The 16,147-nt window shown below is 42.1% G+C and overlaps 1 protein-coding gene across 1 annotated transcript in view; it reads right to left on the minus strand.

The window, feature by feature from the left end:
- The window catches only part of DAP (death associated protein), a 56,868-nt gene extending 42,612 nt beyond the window's left edge, over positions 1-14,256 (minus strand). The window contains exons 1-2 of the mRNA XM_021538416.3: positions 14,112-14,256; positions 3,602-3,698 (exon numbers count right to left, since the gene is read on the minus strand). Of these exons, the coding sequence (XP_021394091.1) occupies positions 3,602-3,698; positions 14,112-14,166 (152 nt within the window). The 5' untranslated portion in view covers positions 14,167-14,256. The remainder of the gene's footprint in view (positions 1-3,601; positions 3,699-14,111) is intronic.
- Positions 14,257-16,147: the final 1,891 nt, after the last annotated feature.

Below are 16,147 nucleotides of genomic sequence, written 5' to 3' on the forward strand. Positions count from 1 at the left end.
TGGACTGCAAGTTGCTAAACAACTGAGAAAAAGAAAACATCAAAGACCTACCTGGTGAATGTTAAAGTCACCCTTATCACAGCACTATGTCAGGGGTGTTTACCTATGTCAGCTTCGTTTACATTAAGACTAGGAACACTGATCCAAGTCTTTTCCTGAAAGCTGCAAAAACAACACCAGCTGTCTCCAAAGCCACAAATAGTTCTACGAACTGAAGTTTTCTTGCTCAGCAACTGTTTAGATCTGTGACATTACAGAGAAGCCATGTGCTCTCAGAGTTCCCAGAGAACTCTGGGAAAGACTGAATTCTTTTTTCCATTTACTACCAGTTCCACTAATCTGTCTTCAGGTAAATTTACAATGAGATTAAAGTAATGACTCATCCTAGCCTCCCTCTCTTCACACACAAATTACTCTTCTCTGTTTTCTTATTTTGTCAGCTGCCCATATCAGCTGACAGAGATTTTCTGAAGGGCTGTTTGCTTCTTTTGACTTCAGATGCAATGGGACTAGAGATTGCATCATATCAACGATACCACCTTTAAATGGCAAAGACTAAAACCATGACAAGTACAAAGTTTAAAACACAGATGTTTCCATATCTGCTTAACAAAGGGATACAAAATACCAGCTAACTAAGCTCCAGAAGTACATATATATTGGTGCTGGAGAAAGCAGCAATGCTCACTTCACCCCTCTTGACATACCCATTTCCTGATAAACCACCCCTCACACACATCAGAAATCCAAGGGTTTTCAAACAGCACTACAAATCATCTGGAGCAGACACAAACCCTGGGGGACTGCACCTTCCAGCACAAAAGCAGCTTATGCACTGCAAACCTAATTTCATTTAGACTAGCTTATTCTGTCTATGGCTAAATACCTTCTTTCTCACATAGCTTGTACTGCTACTAGAGTTCTGCAAGTATTCCCAAAGGAGCCTACAAAAGAACATTAAACCCTTTCCCTTACATACACAAAAGGCTCGCAGTTCTACCAGGAAAACAACTTCTCTTTACTTGTAAACAAACTTATATTATAATTCATATTAATTCCCACCTAACTATGCTTCTTATGTCCTCCTGCTGCTTTCTTTCTCAAGAGGATTTGATCAAAGAAATAAAATAGTTCAGCTAAATGCTTTCAGTCTGATACACAGACTCAGAATAACTGTATGTACAAGTGCCTAATACAAACCAATAAAGTATCCTCTACATGAAAACTAAAGCAAAGGGCACACTCAAAGTGCATATTTTGACAATCAACAGATTGGGTGAACAAAGGCATGGATTTTGAGGTGCCACAGCTAGTTAATAAGATAGCTCTAGAAGTCATTAAACTTCCTCCTCTGTATTAAAAGCATAACCTTTGCTCACAGTATTAAAATACAGTTTGTTTTTGTTAGCATCTACAAATCAAGAGTGCCCACTCATTCCACCCTAGCTGCCTAGGTTTTGTTTCTCACTGGGGATTGGTCTCAGGGTATCCCTGAGGTGATGCTAAACTGACACACACATTTCAAGGAAAAATCTAACACATGTCAGCTAGGATTGGTCCTTCAGTCCAAATGACCAAACTAATTAACCTCTAAAACACACACAGTGTGAACATGAAGTCCTCAGCACCTGCTGCTTACCCCTACAGATGTGCTTCTACTATATCACAGCACCTGCTGCAGCAGACACACAGCCACAAAAATCAAGGTTAAATTTTAACTTTTCCCTACATTATTTGAGTGAAACACGGAAAACATAATCTTGTTTGAAGAAGGGAATAAAGCAGGTGCTGTGTTGCAAGAGAGGCTTAGATCTATGAACAGGCACAAGAAGTCTTGTCATTTGTATCGTAATGAGGCTCCTCGCCATGAGGCTGGCATGCTAGGGAAAGACAAGCAGGTATATAACACTGTGTTGGGTCTGGCTGAGGTGGTAAATTCTCCCCACAGCAGCCCTCACAGTGCTGTGCTTTGCACTAGACACACCACATAACATAAAACACACCAGGTTTGGCTACTGCTAAGCAGCACTTACACAGAACCTAAGCTGCTTCTCCAGCATTATTCTCTTACCTGCAGGCAGTGGGTAGACAAGATCTTGGGAGGGGACAAAGCTAGGACAGCTGACTAGGACAGCTGACCCCAACTGACCAAGGGAATATGCCATGCCATCTGCTTAGCAACAAAAACTAGGAAAAAGGAGGAGGAGGCAGGGAAAATTCGTTACTATGATGTTTGGCTTTCAGAGCAATCACTGACATATACTGAAATCCTGCTTCCCAGGAAGTGATGGACATCATCTACTGATGGGACATAGTGGATACATATTTTATTTTCCTTTGCTCCCATGAATGGCCCTTGCTTTTGCTTTATTAAAATGTCCTTATCTTGATACATGTGTTTTTTTCATCTGACTTTGTCTCTCCTCATCCTGATGAGTAGGGGAGTAATAGAGCAGCTTGGTGGACACTAGCTGACCAGTCAAGGTCAACACACCTCAAAAAAAAGGATGTATCCCTGAACAAAGTTTAAACTGACCCCAAGATAAAATTTCTTACTTTAGACAGAACTTGACTGCAATACAGACTCTTTCAACTTATGTGTCACAGTGCAGAATTAAAAGATGATCAACTTGGTTGATGAAGAAAATTTTAATTCTCCTGCCTGGCATTTTAATTTATTAATTAAAATTACTTTTCCCTTCTCAGCAATGTGTTTCCTATTCAAGTAAGTAAACACATTCAGGTTTATTTCTAGACATTTTCACAATGCTTATTTATTACCATTATTTTACATGTAAAAGAAATATAATCTAAGTCAGTCTACTTAACCAAAACACCAGGAATGGTTCTCTGGTTTGTTTTTTTAACTTGAGCAAATAGCAAGGACAAACTCATGCCCTAAGTTAGTAGCTAAATATTTCAGGTAAATAGTCTTGGCTGGAAAAAAAACAGCTAGCTGAGGAAAGCAGCATAAAACCAGGTGGCTTTTGTAAAAACAGAAAACCAGCAACAGTCCATTGAACCTCCCTGTTTGCATTTCTAAATGGCAGTAATCCGATAAATCTAGTTAAAACTACTAAGTAACTGCAGTCATATCCTCCACCACCAAAACTGATAGATTCCCACCTAAAAGAAAAGCAGATAATATTAGTACCATATATTTTTATTTGTGTTTTCTAAAGCACCGTTGTTAAATACCAAACAGACACAGGATTAGGGGCCAAAGGGTAAAAGGAAACACCCAGCACACAGAAAGACCACCTCATATATGGACTGCCTGCTTAATAGTTGTGTCCAAATATGCCTAGCCTCTATGCTTCTGAACAGTCTGAATTGAAACATTTTAGGAAAACTGAGGTTTTACCTCTATTGTACTTTTTTCTCCAGCCCTCTCTTACATGGCAGGATCCTTTAAAGAAGGCTCAGATATGAAAGTTTCCAAATTCCCCAATTCTCTTGAAGAAGCACCCAACTTGCTACTGCTTTATGATACAAAAACAACAGCACCTTTGGTCTGCTAGTCACAAGGAAAACAAACTGGTGATATGGTCCAAGGTCATGGAAATTCACTGTAGCACATGCACCAGATTAAAGTGCTCACCTGCTGGTTTCCCAGTCTTGGTCATCCTTATCTTTTTCTTCTTTGGCATCTGAATTGTGTGGGTGTTTCTGCACAATCCGCATCCCACCAGCTTTCACTAGAATGAAAATTAAATGGATAACAACAAACCTCAGTCAAATCCATGTTAGGTGAAGAATGTAAGGATGACCTACCCTGCTTCCCTCCTGATACTTTGCATAGTAATTTAATAATAAACACAGTTTGAAAAAGAGACACAAAGTGTTAAAAAGTGGCAAGCCTAAAGAACAGCTACTTCAGGACCACATCTACTTCAGGACCACATTCTCTTTCACATGATGCTGTATTTGCTTATCCTGAGAAGCTGCAGCTCATTTTACCACCTGCTTCCAATGACATTTTAGAAAACTCAAAATCTGTTGTAATTCCCCCTCCACCCCATACTAACTTGCAGCAGTCAGAAGAAACTGAGGCAATAACACATAACACTACACAAGAGGCCACAAAACAAAGAAACTGACTTGTCATTTCATGTTAAAAATGACATCTATAATAATGGTATTTATACAAAGAAGTACTTCACAAATAGTGTCATAAAAAGCAAAATTTAGGAGAACTGTTAACTTATATTTAGAACAGAGCTTTTTGGTTTGCAAAACATATGAGCACTTAGAACATTTTTAATTCTTGCATCATTTAACTTTTAGAAATGAAAACATGAAAGAAGCCCTTTGAAACACAAAACAAGAAGTGAAAGCAGATCCACTTATGTGCATCACTTATCCACTCCAAGGTGCAATCTAAGACAGGAACCAAGCCAGGCTTAGCACTGCAGCTCCTAAGCAGAGCAACAGACAGGTTGCTCTTGATCTGCGTTCTGGTTCAATAATGTACTTTTTCTTCAACAATTGCTACACATGCTTACAGGACAGCACAGGATAAGATGACACATCTCATTAGCTTAGTTGGATGGGTTACACTGCCATCAGCAACCACATCAGAAAACCACTATAGTGGTCATAAGTCAATAAAACCACTTAGAGACTTGCTGGTTTGTGTTTCACAGTGCCTTCACACAGCATCTGTGATAAGCCCCGGCAGAGGTGTCACAGCTGGACAGAGCAGGATGCCAGAGCATCACTCCGAGAAGCTGAAGCTGGCAGGGACAGGGAGGCTGTGCTTCTGACAGCCCTCCTGTGTCCTGCCACAGAGGGAGCAGGGCACCTCACAGCTGTTCTGTGCTATCCTGGAAACCTAGACACAAGTTTAATTCCCAGTTCTGAACCACGACAGCAATGGAAAGACCACTGCTGTGCATAAATTTTAGAGCCTGGGTGAAGGAAAGCAGGAAAGAGAAACTGACCTGCTCCAGGAGAAAGCTCTTTGGCCCTGTCTTTTAAAAACAGATTTTAAGTTCTGAGTGATATTTGAATGATAAACTTCTAATTCAATAAAGGTCCTTAACTAAAGACAGGCAATCAACAGACAAACTCAAGGAAATATCTTTTAAAAACTATCAAAACTGTGTCCTCTTATCATGCACTAAAAAACCCCAAACCCAAATCACTAATGATTTTGTGTTCCCTCTCCAGCCTAAAACTTTAATTTCAGAAATGTTTCACATGGGACAAGGAAAGAAAGACTACATTTCTTTGTAGAAAACTACATTTCTTTGTTGCCTGAAGTGAAGCAAAAATTAAAATTCCAATTAATTTTTCTTGATTCAAGTTCCTTAGAAATTTGTTTGCAAAAGTAAACACTGAGTTTTGCCAAGTGTAGTCTTCTTTTAACATCTCAATTAATCAAAGTACTGCTATGCTTTATTTACATTTATTTATAAATTGTTAATTTATTTTAATTAATTTCTAAATTTAACACCATTGCACAGTCAGGACCTTTTGTCATTTGTTTCAAATGACTTTTCATGGAAGATGCTGTCGCCAGAGCAACATCTGTCAGGGTTACAAAAAACAGTTCTGAACAATACACACATTTCCATGTCCTTCAACATCTAATAGAAAACTGGAGACAATGACACCTGAAGATTATTGCTAATTTTGATCTAAAATGCCTCTCCTCTCACACTGTGTATCATCATGCCACCAGCCATTCCTTTTTTCTTAATCTGTCGCTGGAAAAATTACACAGCTAACACATTCAGATTTGCCTGTATGCAGAATTAAGAAGCAGGGATTAAAAAGCAAATAACCAGGCAAATAAAAAGGCATAATAGTGACTAATGCAGCAACTTAGAATTTTAAATGTGATTTTTTTAACTAATATAGTCAGGCATAGTATATACAGCTTGAAGTACTTTGGTGCATAATTGAATTATATTTAGCAATCCAAGGTTACTGTGCAGAAGGAACCAGCAGCTACAATAATCATATGTATTTGTGAGACCAGAAGTGAAAATTAGATAGCTTTCTGTACTTATCTGCCACCCATGACACAGCATGCTCATATCCCCCAATCCAGTTTCAGGAGATTTAGTTTAAGATGATAAATACTCTTGCAGCATAATTCACCTTCCTTTTCAAAAGGTATCAGCTAAGCTACATTACCTCAGGGTGTGACAAGAGAAGAATTGATTACATCCAAGAAACTAATGAAAAACCCACTCAACACTTGTGAGATTTTTCCCAGGAGTTATGAGGAATCATCTATTTCCTACTTGCCTAGCATTTACTACATAATTTGACAGATGCTTACCATGGTGATTTTGTTACTTAAAAATCATCCTTAAAAGAGCTCAGATTTCCTTATCCAGCAAAGGATTTAAACAACTGATAAACCACCTTCCAGAACACTGTCAGACTGCAGTGTCCAGAAGTGGACGGTGTCAATGACTCTGTGTTGGGATTACGAAGAAGGCAGCTCCTGTGCTGAAGAACAAGTGCAGAACTCAGGTACTAAGGCTCCCTGGACTGGTGACAGCCAAGTGGCCCTAAGCCTTTACTAAAGCATGAAATAAAGAAGGGATCATTTGCCAGCACACTCAGAAGAGTAACAAGTTATCTGCTTCACTACTGAATACAAGTTTTGAATTTTAATTATCATATGTCATGTTTTCTGCCCTCGAAAGGCAAACAGGACTACCTTGTCAGTCCTGTGAATGCCAGCCTGTGTTCCTCATAAGGGTATGACTACTCCTCCTGGAAATGTATTATAACTGTGTTAATCAATTACCACTCAAGCTGATCTGGAGTCAGGAAGCATTCAACTTTTTCTTCCCTGCCCCCACTGCTGGACTCCTCTCTGAAACTGAATTCTGAAATAAACCCCACTGAGTTGGAGCGAGTACTAAGTGCCTAGAGAAGCACCACAGGTCAGGGATGCCCTAGCCCCAGCTCGCTCAGGGTGCAGACCTGAGGCAGTCCCTCCCAGAGAAACCTTCCAGCTCAGCCCACATCACCCGTTGGTCACCACAACTGTACAGAACTTTTACAAATCCAGAGTACAACCAACAGTCTTTGCAGCTTTCATTTTCCTTGAGTATGCATTCAACATTAAAATAATAATTAATTTCTTATGTAGTGTAATAACAGATTCTGTTACAACGACAAGATGTATGAAAAAGGAAACACAAAATATGCAGTTGTACAAGATTAAGGGAGCATGCATTAGTGTTCAACAAAGTAAGAAGAGGAGGTATTATATGCCTTCATTTCACAGAAATCTCAGCTCAGAGCTATTTTTTAATGTACAAAAAAACACCTATTTTCACAAATCTATCATAAAACATAAATACACTATTAACACAATCACCTTCCACAGTATGCACTAGATGAACAACTAAAGCATAATTACACAGATCTCTTCAGAGGAATTGTACAAACATACTCAGCAATGTATTATGGGCACACTTGATCTCACTGACAGGCGGATATTTAATAAAGATTAAGTTAGTGCCCTCTTAAATTTCAGAGGGGAGGTCAAAGTCACTTCCGGCACTGAGGTCTTGAGGTTTCTTTCCATTTCATTACCCTTTGTCTTTTCAAGTGCCTTTTCTTTTCCCTCTAAGTGAAAGATCAATGCAGAGAGGAACGCAGTGCTGTCAGTAAGCAAGGGCCAATGGTGCACTTGAAAAACAAAAGATTTGTCAATTTTGCTTTTAATTTGATGACCCAAATCTTTCCAAACTTACATAGTCAGTAAGGTAAGTCATGTCTGTAATTACAGGTCTCTTTATAGAACTGTATGCAGCAAAACCTAGGCTTTTAAGCCATTTATCACAAGAGATTCCCTATTCACACGTTTTCTTGGATAGAAATTTGCCTTGTTATTTATGAATAAAATTCCACCTGTGTTAATTCTTTTAAAGAATTTCTTACTTTCATTTTATTAAAACTTGTTTGCAGACTGATCTACTGCATTATTCCAATATTCAAGGATCTAAACAAAATTGAGATAGTAGATTAAAACCTATCTTCAGCCACTAGAGTAAATATATACTCTTGCTAGTCATAACACTTGTGGATTTTCCCAATGTTAAAAGACCAAAGTGCAAAACAGTTTCAAAAAATCTTCTTCCCAAAGCGACTTGAAGATATGGTAAAGCATTAGTTTTTTTCTGGCCTCAATAACAGGCTCAGTGATCACCTTTCTTCCAAAGATAAATTTTGTTTGCGTGATCACAAAAAATAGGAAAAAAACCCAAACACGGATGCCTTAAACAGCACATAGTTGAAGGTGTTCCTCAGTTCATACGTGGGCCTGTTACAGAATTTCTGAGAGACAGAGGTCATGATTTATGTTTGGAATCAGGTTTGAGCTACCCAGTCAGACTAGGCCTCATAAGCAGCCTTGATGGGGCCTCGAAGCCTTTGATGCAGTGAGAATTCAGTTGTGGCGCACAAAGAAATTATGTTACGGTAATTACAAAGTAATCAGCTATCCGAGCATGAATTAGAGTAGAGCTGCAGTGTGAAAAGTCTGACCACCTTAAGGAAAAGGTAAATAATGTTGGTATGCCAATCAGAGTGTCTTTGTCACTGTAAACTATGTAGAAGCTTATATAAACTGCCATTTTATCTCGAATAAAGGGAGAACGTTTGATTAACCACTGTCCAGTTTCCCGTTTTCCTAAGATTCCCTGGCTTTTAGTGGCGCCGGACCAGGGAACCAGGAGGCTCCGATAAAGCTCTCAAATTACTCTTAGGGTTATGGGGAGCCGAGTTTGAGTTGCGCGACGAAAATTAAGGTCCAAATCGCTTTATGGCGACGGGACTGGGATCCCAAATTCACATTGTGTGAACGGGGATCAGGTGAAACAGAGCAGAAGTCTCCAGACTCCAAATCGGGCCGTTCCCGACGGGAGGAAAAAGACTTTTCGCATCGCTGTTTGTTTGCGAGAGTCCGCTGGAGCAGTGAAGTCCCCGGCGTTCACGAGGAACCCGAACGGCGGGTGTGGACGTGGCCGGGGCCGGGAGCTGGAGCGGGATGCTGCCTTGCCGAAGAAAAGCGAGCGCAGCAACCCGCGGAGGCTGGAGGTAAGCCGCGAAGGGAAAGAAAAGGGACGTATAGAGAGCGTCCGAGGAAGAGCACCGCGGTTCCTTTCATATATCCTCTCTGAGAGAGGGAAAAAGATAAAAAGAGTCAGATCTTATGCAAGCAATTTACTCGGTGGGCAAAAGACAAAGAAAAGTTACAGAAAGCCCTTCCTCGTCCCTTGCAAAACGGGTTGGCAGAACTAAGGCAGCGGTCTGTGGCAGCGAGCAGCGGGCTGCGGTGGCGAGCACCGGCCAGCCGCCCGGGCAGGGCGCAGAAGCGGCAGCGCGGAGCGGGGGGCGAGGGGCCCGGCGGAGCGGGGCCGGGCGGCTCCGAGCCGGAGGCGAGCCCGGGGCGGGGCGGACATCGGCCGAGAGACGGAAGGCTCCTTGCTGCCGAGCAACAGCGCAAGGGGGGAGAGGGGCGTTCCTGGGGGCTCAGCCGCGCTGCAGTCGGAGCAGGCGGGGCGCGGCCGTGGCGGGGGTGCTTCCTCTCCCATCCCCACGGTGACACAACAAGGACGGGAGCGAGGCGGCGCCGCCCCTCATCTCCCCGCAGCGCCCAGCAATGGCGGCGGAGATGGCGGCACAGTCCTGGTTGCCATGGCAGCGACAACGCCGAGAGCAGCAGCGCCACCGGTGGCGGGATCGCAACACTACAGCAAAAAGTTCAACAGCACTTTTCCAATTCCTTACAAGAGTCAGAAGACGTAATGAAAAAGTACAGCAGTACCGAGTGTTTTCCAAGATACCAAGAAGGATGAACATTATGTGAATCAATGTTATTTCAAATATGATATGGATGAAAATCACTGTATAAAGATAGAAATGTTAGTAATAATTTAATTACCAAAAATGTCTCTGAAAACAGAGTTGAGAAAATGTCAGTCATCTGGAATGTTGGTATTGAGTTTGTAATTTCTGGTTTTGGGTTTTTATAGATAATAATATAAGTAATGACGATTTTTAAGTTTTATAGATAATACGATAAATAGTGATTGTTAAGTTTTTGTAGGTAATGATAAGTAGTGATTGTTACTAATGTTATATGAGTGCTTTAAAAGGATTGTCTTAAACTATTTTAAACATTTATTGTTGATAGGTTGATCATACAATGTGAGTTGTCTGATTTTTGTGATAAGAATTATTAAGGTATTAAGGTGTTGTTATAGTATTTACAGTCAGTTTTCATATGTGTTATTGTCTCTTTAGGTGATTGATCGCAAGATGTTTCTTTTCAGGATCCTGTGGTTTTGATTTTTTAACTACTCGTGATTTTTTTTTGGTCTAATCTTTTATGCAGCTGCAATTCATCTTCCTTTAAAAATTCATTGCCCAAATTTTGGTTCAAGATTTCAGACATCAAAACTTTCCTATCTCTGAAGAAAGGGTTTGTTGTATGTAGAGAATTTTTGTCTTGAAAGAAATTTTGGACAGGTTCAATTATTCAATGGTTTGATAGAATTTTAATCATAGGTTTTTACTTATAACTGTTATTTCTAGGACTTTTGTTTTATAATGTGTTAAAACATATCCTCCAATTAGAGTTCGAGCTCTGGCCAAACTCTGGCTCTATGTGGATGGTGTGATTGACCCAGGTGTTTTCTGCATCAAAAAGTATTCAAGTCCTTTTGGCTTGACAATTTGACCATGTAGGGCAGCTGAGCCTCAAAGAGAGTTTTGGAGTTTTGATCTGGACATGTTTTATCCAAATCTCTGTTGTTTTAAGATTTATCAGCTGCTGCAGACTCTGGGATGACAATTTGATAGTGTAGCACTTGGTAACTGTGATTTTATATGTAATGTTAATAGTGTATTATCTGATTGATTTTTATTTGTTGTTAGTTTCTTTACTATATGCATTGTTTTGTTCTTGATGTTTTTTCATGTTTATAACAAAGATGTTGATATTTCCATTTCTTCATGCAAATTTTAGGGAACAGAATTGAGAGAGGACCCTCCAGTCCCTGTGGGGGGTGTTGGGTTTGTTTGTGTTTTAGCAGGTGCAGAATCTAGATGGATTTCAATGAAGAATGTTGGACTTATCAATTTCAAGAGAGCACTGATCTCTCCACAAGTGGATCAGAGGATGCACAGCAAAAGTGGATTGTGCAAAGATTTGTGTTTCACCCACAGAAGATCGTGGACTTTGGGTTTTTTCATACGTGTATTTTTAATTATGTTATAGAATTTTTTACTAAGTTTTAATGGGTTTTAGTAATGCCTGTGATTTTTCTGTTCATTTTGCCATTGTTTTTCAATGGCAAAAGAAAAAGAGGGACAATCAATTAGATAATTATAAGCATAACATTAAGTTTATAATAAATGTAGTTTGTATTTATAATTAAGTTTGTTCCTTTCATGTTAGACAGGGCAACCAAGAACATGAGAAATATGTAGTGGGGTGCACTTCTGTAATACTAGCCTCATTTTTCACCCCACGAGTTGCTTCAGTGCAAGCTCTCACACAATTGAACATCCTGGCCTGCTGGACAGGAAAGTAAATATTCCATCTAAAATGTTAAGTGAGCTTGCCACAGATATAGGTAGTACCTGTCATGCAGTTCTTCAAAACAGAGCTGCCATTGATTTCCTTCTTCTAGCGCAAGGACATGGGTGCGAAAAATTTGAAGGCATGTGCTGCATGAATTTGGCTGACCGCTTTCAATCAATTCACAAATAGTTATCACAATTGAAGAACAACATGAAGAAATTTATTGCTGTAGAGCCTCTGTTTGCTAATTGGATCAGTTCTTTAGGTTTTACTAGTTGAGTTAAAGATTTAGTTCATTTTGGTATTGTATTTTTTCTTATTACTATTATTTGTTTTGTTTCTATACTGTTTTTATTATAGTGTATGCAAAAGATAGTGCACTGGGCCTTCAAGTCAGCCTGGGTAGCTCAAAAAGAAAAAGAGGGAATTGTTACAGAATTTCTGAGAGACAGAGGTCATGATTTATGTTTGGAATCAGGTTTGAGCTACCCAGTCAGACTAGGCCTCATAAGCAGCCTTGATGGGGCCTTGAAGCCTTTGAGGCAGTGAGAATTCAGTTGTGGCGCACAAAGAAATTATGTTACGGTAATTACAAAGTAATCAGCTATCCGAGCATGAATTAGAGTAGAGCTGCAGTGTGAAAAGTCTGACCACCTTAAGGAAAAGGTAAATAATGTTGGTATGCCAATCAGAGTGTCTTTGTCACTGTAAACTATGTAGAAGCTTATATAAAATACCATCTTATCTCAAATAAAGGGAGAACGTTTGATTAACTACATTGGTTCAGACCTGCGTTTGTCCTGTCCAGTTTCCCATTTTCCTGAGATTCCCTGGCTTTTTGGGCCCATGTTTTACAAAGAAAAAAACTCAAACTGAAACATTCTGATGGCAAAGTAAACCTGCACTGTACTCCAGTTGAGCTTGTACACTGTACATTGCTAGTTTCTCATGTGGCCTAGAGAAGCTCACTTCAGGTCTTTCAAAAATTTTCACCAGTTTTAAAAGACAGGTTTTGAAGCAAAACTCTCAAACATGGAACAACATCAGAAAATACAGCTGCAAAGCACATTCATTTAATCAGTGGTATAGCTGGAAGACAGAGCTAAACCAGCGCAAGATCTTAATGATCCCTCTGCTCTGAAGCTGACATGTACCTGAAGACAAGCCAGCTCGAGGACCTAGAGCAACAAAAGCTGTCAGCACTGAAAAATGATGCTTTTGTTTGTTCCCTGAGAAGCTCAGCAAGAGGCTGGGTAAGAGCTAATGCCATGAAAAGGGAGGCTGCAGGACTGGAATGACTGCTCGGCCAAGAAACCGACTCAACTGCACTGCTGAACTGTATCTGCTATACAAAGCAAAGCCATTATTTCTCACCTCTGTTTAGAGGGATTTCAGGTCCTCATTATAAAGAGCACAGAATTCAATTATGGTTCAACAGCTGTTTATAAATTTAGCTTTAAATCTTATCAATTGGTCTGAACATAAAACTAGTGACCTCGAGATTTTTTACTGAAACACTTAAAAATAAGCTTACCAACTACTCCACAGGGGAACATTAGTTGACATTTATAAAGCTGCTGATGCAGGGACCAAAGTTCCCCTTTCTAAGAAAACTGTAAAAAGCAAAACTAACAGTACGTGAAGGAACACAACTTAGATTCTGCAAAGAACTGAACTCCACCTGTGTACAGAGAGGAGCTGCCACCTGTGGACCCTGGAAGATGAGCAGATGGCAGCATCTCACTGGAGCTGACACACTGGAGCACCCATCCTGACCGTCCACTCGCACACAGCAGCAGGACGGAAGGCGATGGAGCTCCTCTGCTGGGCACTTCTCAAGCACCCTTACCTGTTTCCTACCCTGCCAGGCTCCAGAATCGCAGCCAGGAGTGCGCAGGGCACTCTGGCACTCACACCGTGATGCCCACAGGCAAAATGGATGCGCAGAGCACTCCTGTTTTCAGTGTCTGTTCACATTCGGCGTGCACTCTGCTGGACCAGCCGCGCAAGCTGCGCGGGGCCGACACTGCTCCCCTTCCCACCACTAGCAGCCCCAGGCGGGGGCCTCCTCCGCCTTTCGAGGGCGGGATGCCGGAGAAGACCAGGCTGTCTGCCTGCCGGCTGGAAGCCTGGAGATGCCAAGCTGCACACACCGATGAGGGTTTGGCCCCAAGCAGATCTCTCCCCGGGGAGAGGCAGGGCAGGGAGCGTCGCCCCGCCACCGGGAGAGGCTGCCGGAGGGCAGAGAGCGCCGTGGGAAGCTCCCACGCTCGGGCGGGGATCCCAACGCAACTCCCGCGGCCAGAGCGCCGCATCGTGCCCGGGAAGTGAAGAGCTCGCATCCCCGGGGGCCCGACCTACCGGGGCTGACACGCCCGGGCTCGCATCCCCGGCAGCGGCCGGACCCGCCCGAGGCCGCCCTCTCTCTCCTCAGCCCCGGCGCGCACAGGAGGGGACTCGGCGGGGAACCGCGGCCGCCCCGGCCCCCCCGTCCCGTCCCGCGGGGTGGCAAGAGGAAGAGCGGAGAGACGGGAAGCGGCGGCCGTACCAGCAGGAGGGTGTCCGGCCCGCGTCTCTGCTTTCTCTTTGGGAGGCGAAGACATTTTTACTGCGGCAGCGGCCCGCTCCCGCACTGGGCGCCGCGCCCCGGCGCGGTCCGGCGAACACGGCCCCCGCCGCCCCGTCAACGTGGCCGCTGGGGGGCGGCGCCGCGCGGGGCCGGGCCTGCCCCGGCCGGGCGGGGACGCGGCCCCGCCTCGGGCGGCACAGGCGGCACGGGCGGCTGCTGCCGCCGCGTCCGCCCTGCTGGAGAGGGGAGCGGCGCGGGCAGCTAGCAGCGTGGTGTTGAGTCCTCTGCACGTCAAATCATACTTGTAATAGTGACTAATTGGCACTCTGCGCCTTGCGCTTTGTTCTGTTCTGCCAAACCGCGTGTGAGGCGGCATGAAGAGCAGTGCAGTTTTTGGCTGCGGTAATTTTCTTCGTGATAGCTGGTATGGGCCGTGCTTTGGAATTGTTCTGGAGACCCTGTTGATAACTGGGAGCAATAAGTGCGCACCTTGCCTTTGCTTCAGACCTCATTTCCTTGCTGTTTGAAATTACAGAGCTGATTCACATAGTTTTAAGAAAATTTTCAAGCACTTGAGTTAGCTTTTCCAAGTCATGTGGAAAGGCACAGAGCATAATATCTGAATTAATTATATTAAACCATATAAACCGTGCTGACCGTTCTGGTTTTCTTTCATAGTTTGAAATAAGAAAGCAAGTACCTCAAAAGCTGAGTGTATGATGTTTGAAAGTTGCCCCTCCCTGCCTCCAAATCATCACACATTTGTTATAGGGAAATTAATGTAATAATATTTTATTTATTTGCTATCATTCTATGTAACATCTATATTATCATTGCAAAAATATATGTGACATGTAAATGTACATTTTGGGTTTTTTTTTTTGCAACAGTCCAAAATATATTCACATCATGGCATCCTTAACAGTTGGAGTGAACAAATGTTTTAAAAATACTGTAACTGAGTTCTTACATTTTGCTGCTGGGTTATTTCAATTTCTTAAACATACATGCAGCATGTTAAAGTCTCAAATTGTATTTTCAGCTCTGTCACCTTCTGTGTTGCCTAACACAAATTACTCCAGTTCCCTTTCTAGTTTCTGCCAAAGTCTATGCAGATTATAATTTTTTTTCTAGATTAGTATTAGGAGATTTAATGCTTTTTTGTCTACCATCCTCTGAATTTGAATTAATTTCACTTTTTCTTGGTTTTCCCAGGTTTGTTTGCCTTGGATTTCTCTGTGCTGATTACTGAAGTTGATAGAAATTTTTGCTGTTGCAGGTTTAATCAAAACCAGCTGTTATAGAAATGAAATTTCAAAAAAATGTGCTGTATTATATTAAAACACCTGCAAATTAATGGTTTTTCTCTAAGAAAGTTTAATTTAATACTTTCCTATTTAAGCACAAAGTTTTAGTATATGAAGGTGCACTGGAAGTATTACATCAAAGATGTGCTTTGGCTGTTCTTGCTACAGCCAGCAACATTTCTTTATGTTATGAGAATTCATGTCATCATTAACACAAGTATTTGTATGAAGGCTTGCTGTCCATCCCCCCTGAGTATTTCTCAGAGACACAGGGCTGAAATTTCCTGAAAGTGCAGCTGTGTATAAGGTTTGGAAGCTGGGATCTCAAGGCAAACCATACTAGTGCAGAAGGAGCAAGAACTGGAAATAGGGGAAGACAGATTGGAACAGAATAAAATGAGGAACAGGAGGACTTGGCCTTAGTGGACCAGGAGACAAGGTCAAGAAGTTGAACAGGGGGTGCTGGAGGCGTAACATGAGAATTGTGAAGCAGAGCAAATACCATGGCAGAAGGAAATAAATGTTTTCCCTCAAACAATGAAGTAGGAACCAGAACTGGTTGGGTGAGATGAGGATGAGGACCTCAGGGAGAAGGGAGAGAGCACTGAACATACCTCAGGCAGGAGCAAGCACACAGAGCACCAGGCTTGTGGGAGGGAGAGGGGAGGATCTTTGTTGCTTTCCATGGTCTGGAACTTCTCAGACTGA

Source organism: Lonchura striata, chromosome 1 (genome assembly GCF_046129695.1).
Source record: "Lonchura striata isolate bLonStr1 chromosome 1, bLonStr1.mat, whole genome shotgun sequence".
Classification (NCBI taxonomy): Eukaryota; Metazoa; Chordata; class Aves; order Passeriformes; family Estrildidae; genus Lonchura; species Lonchura striata.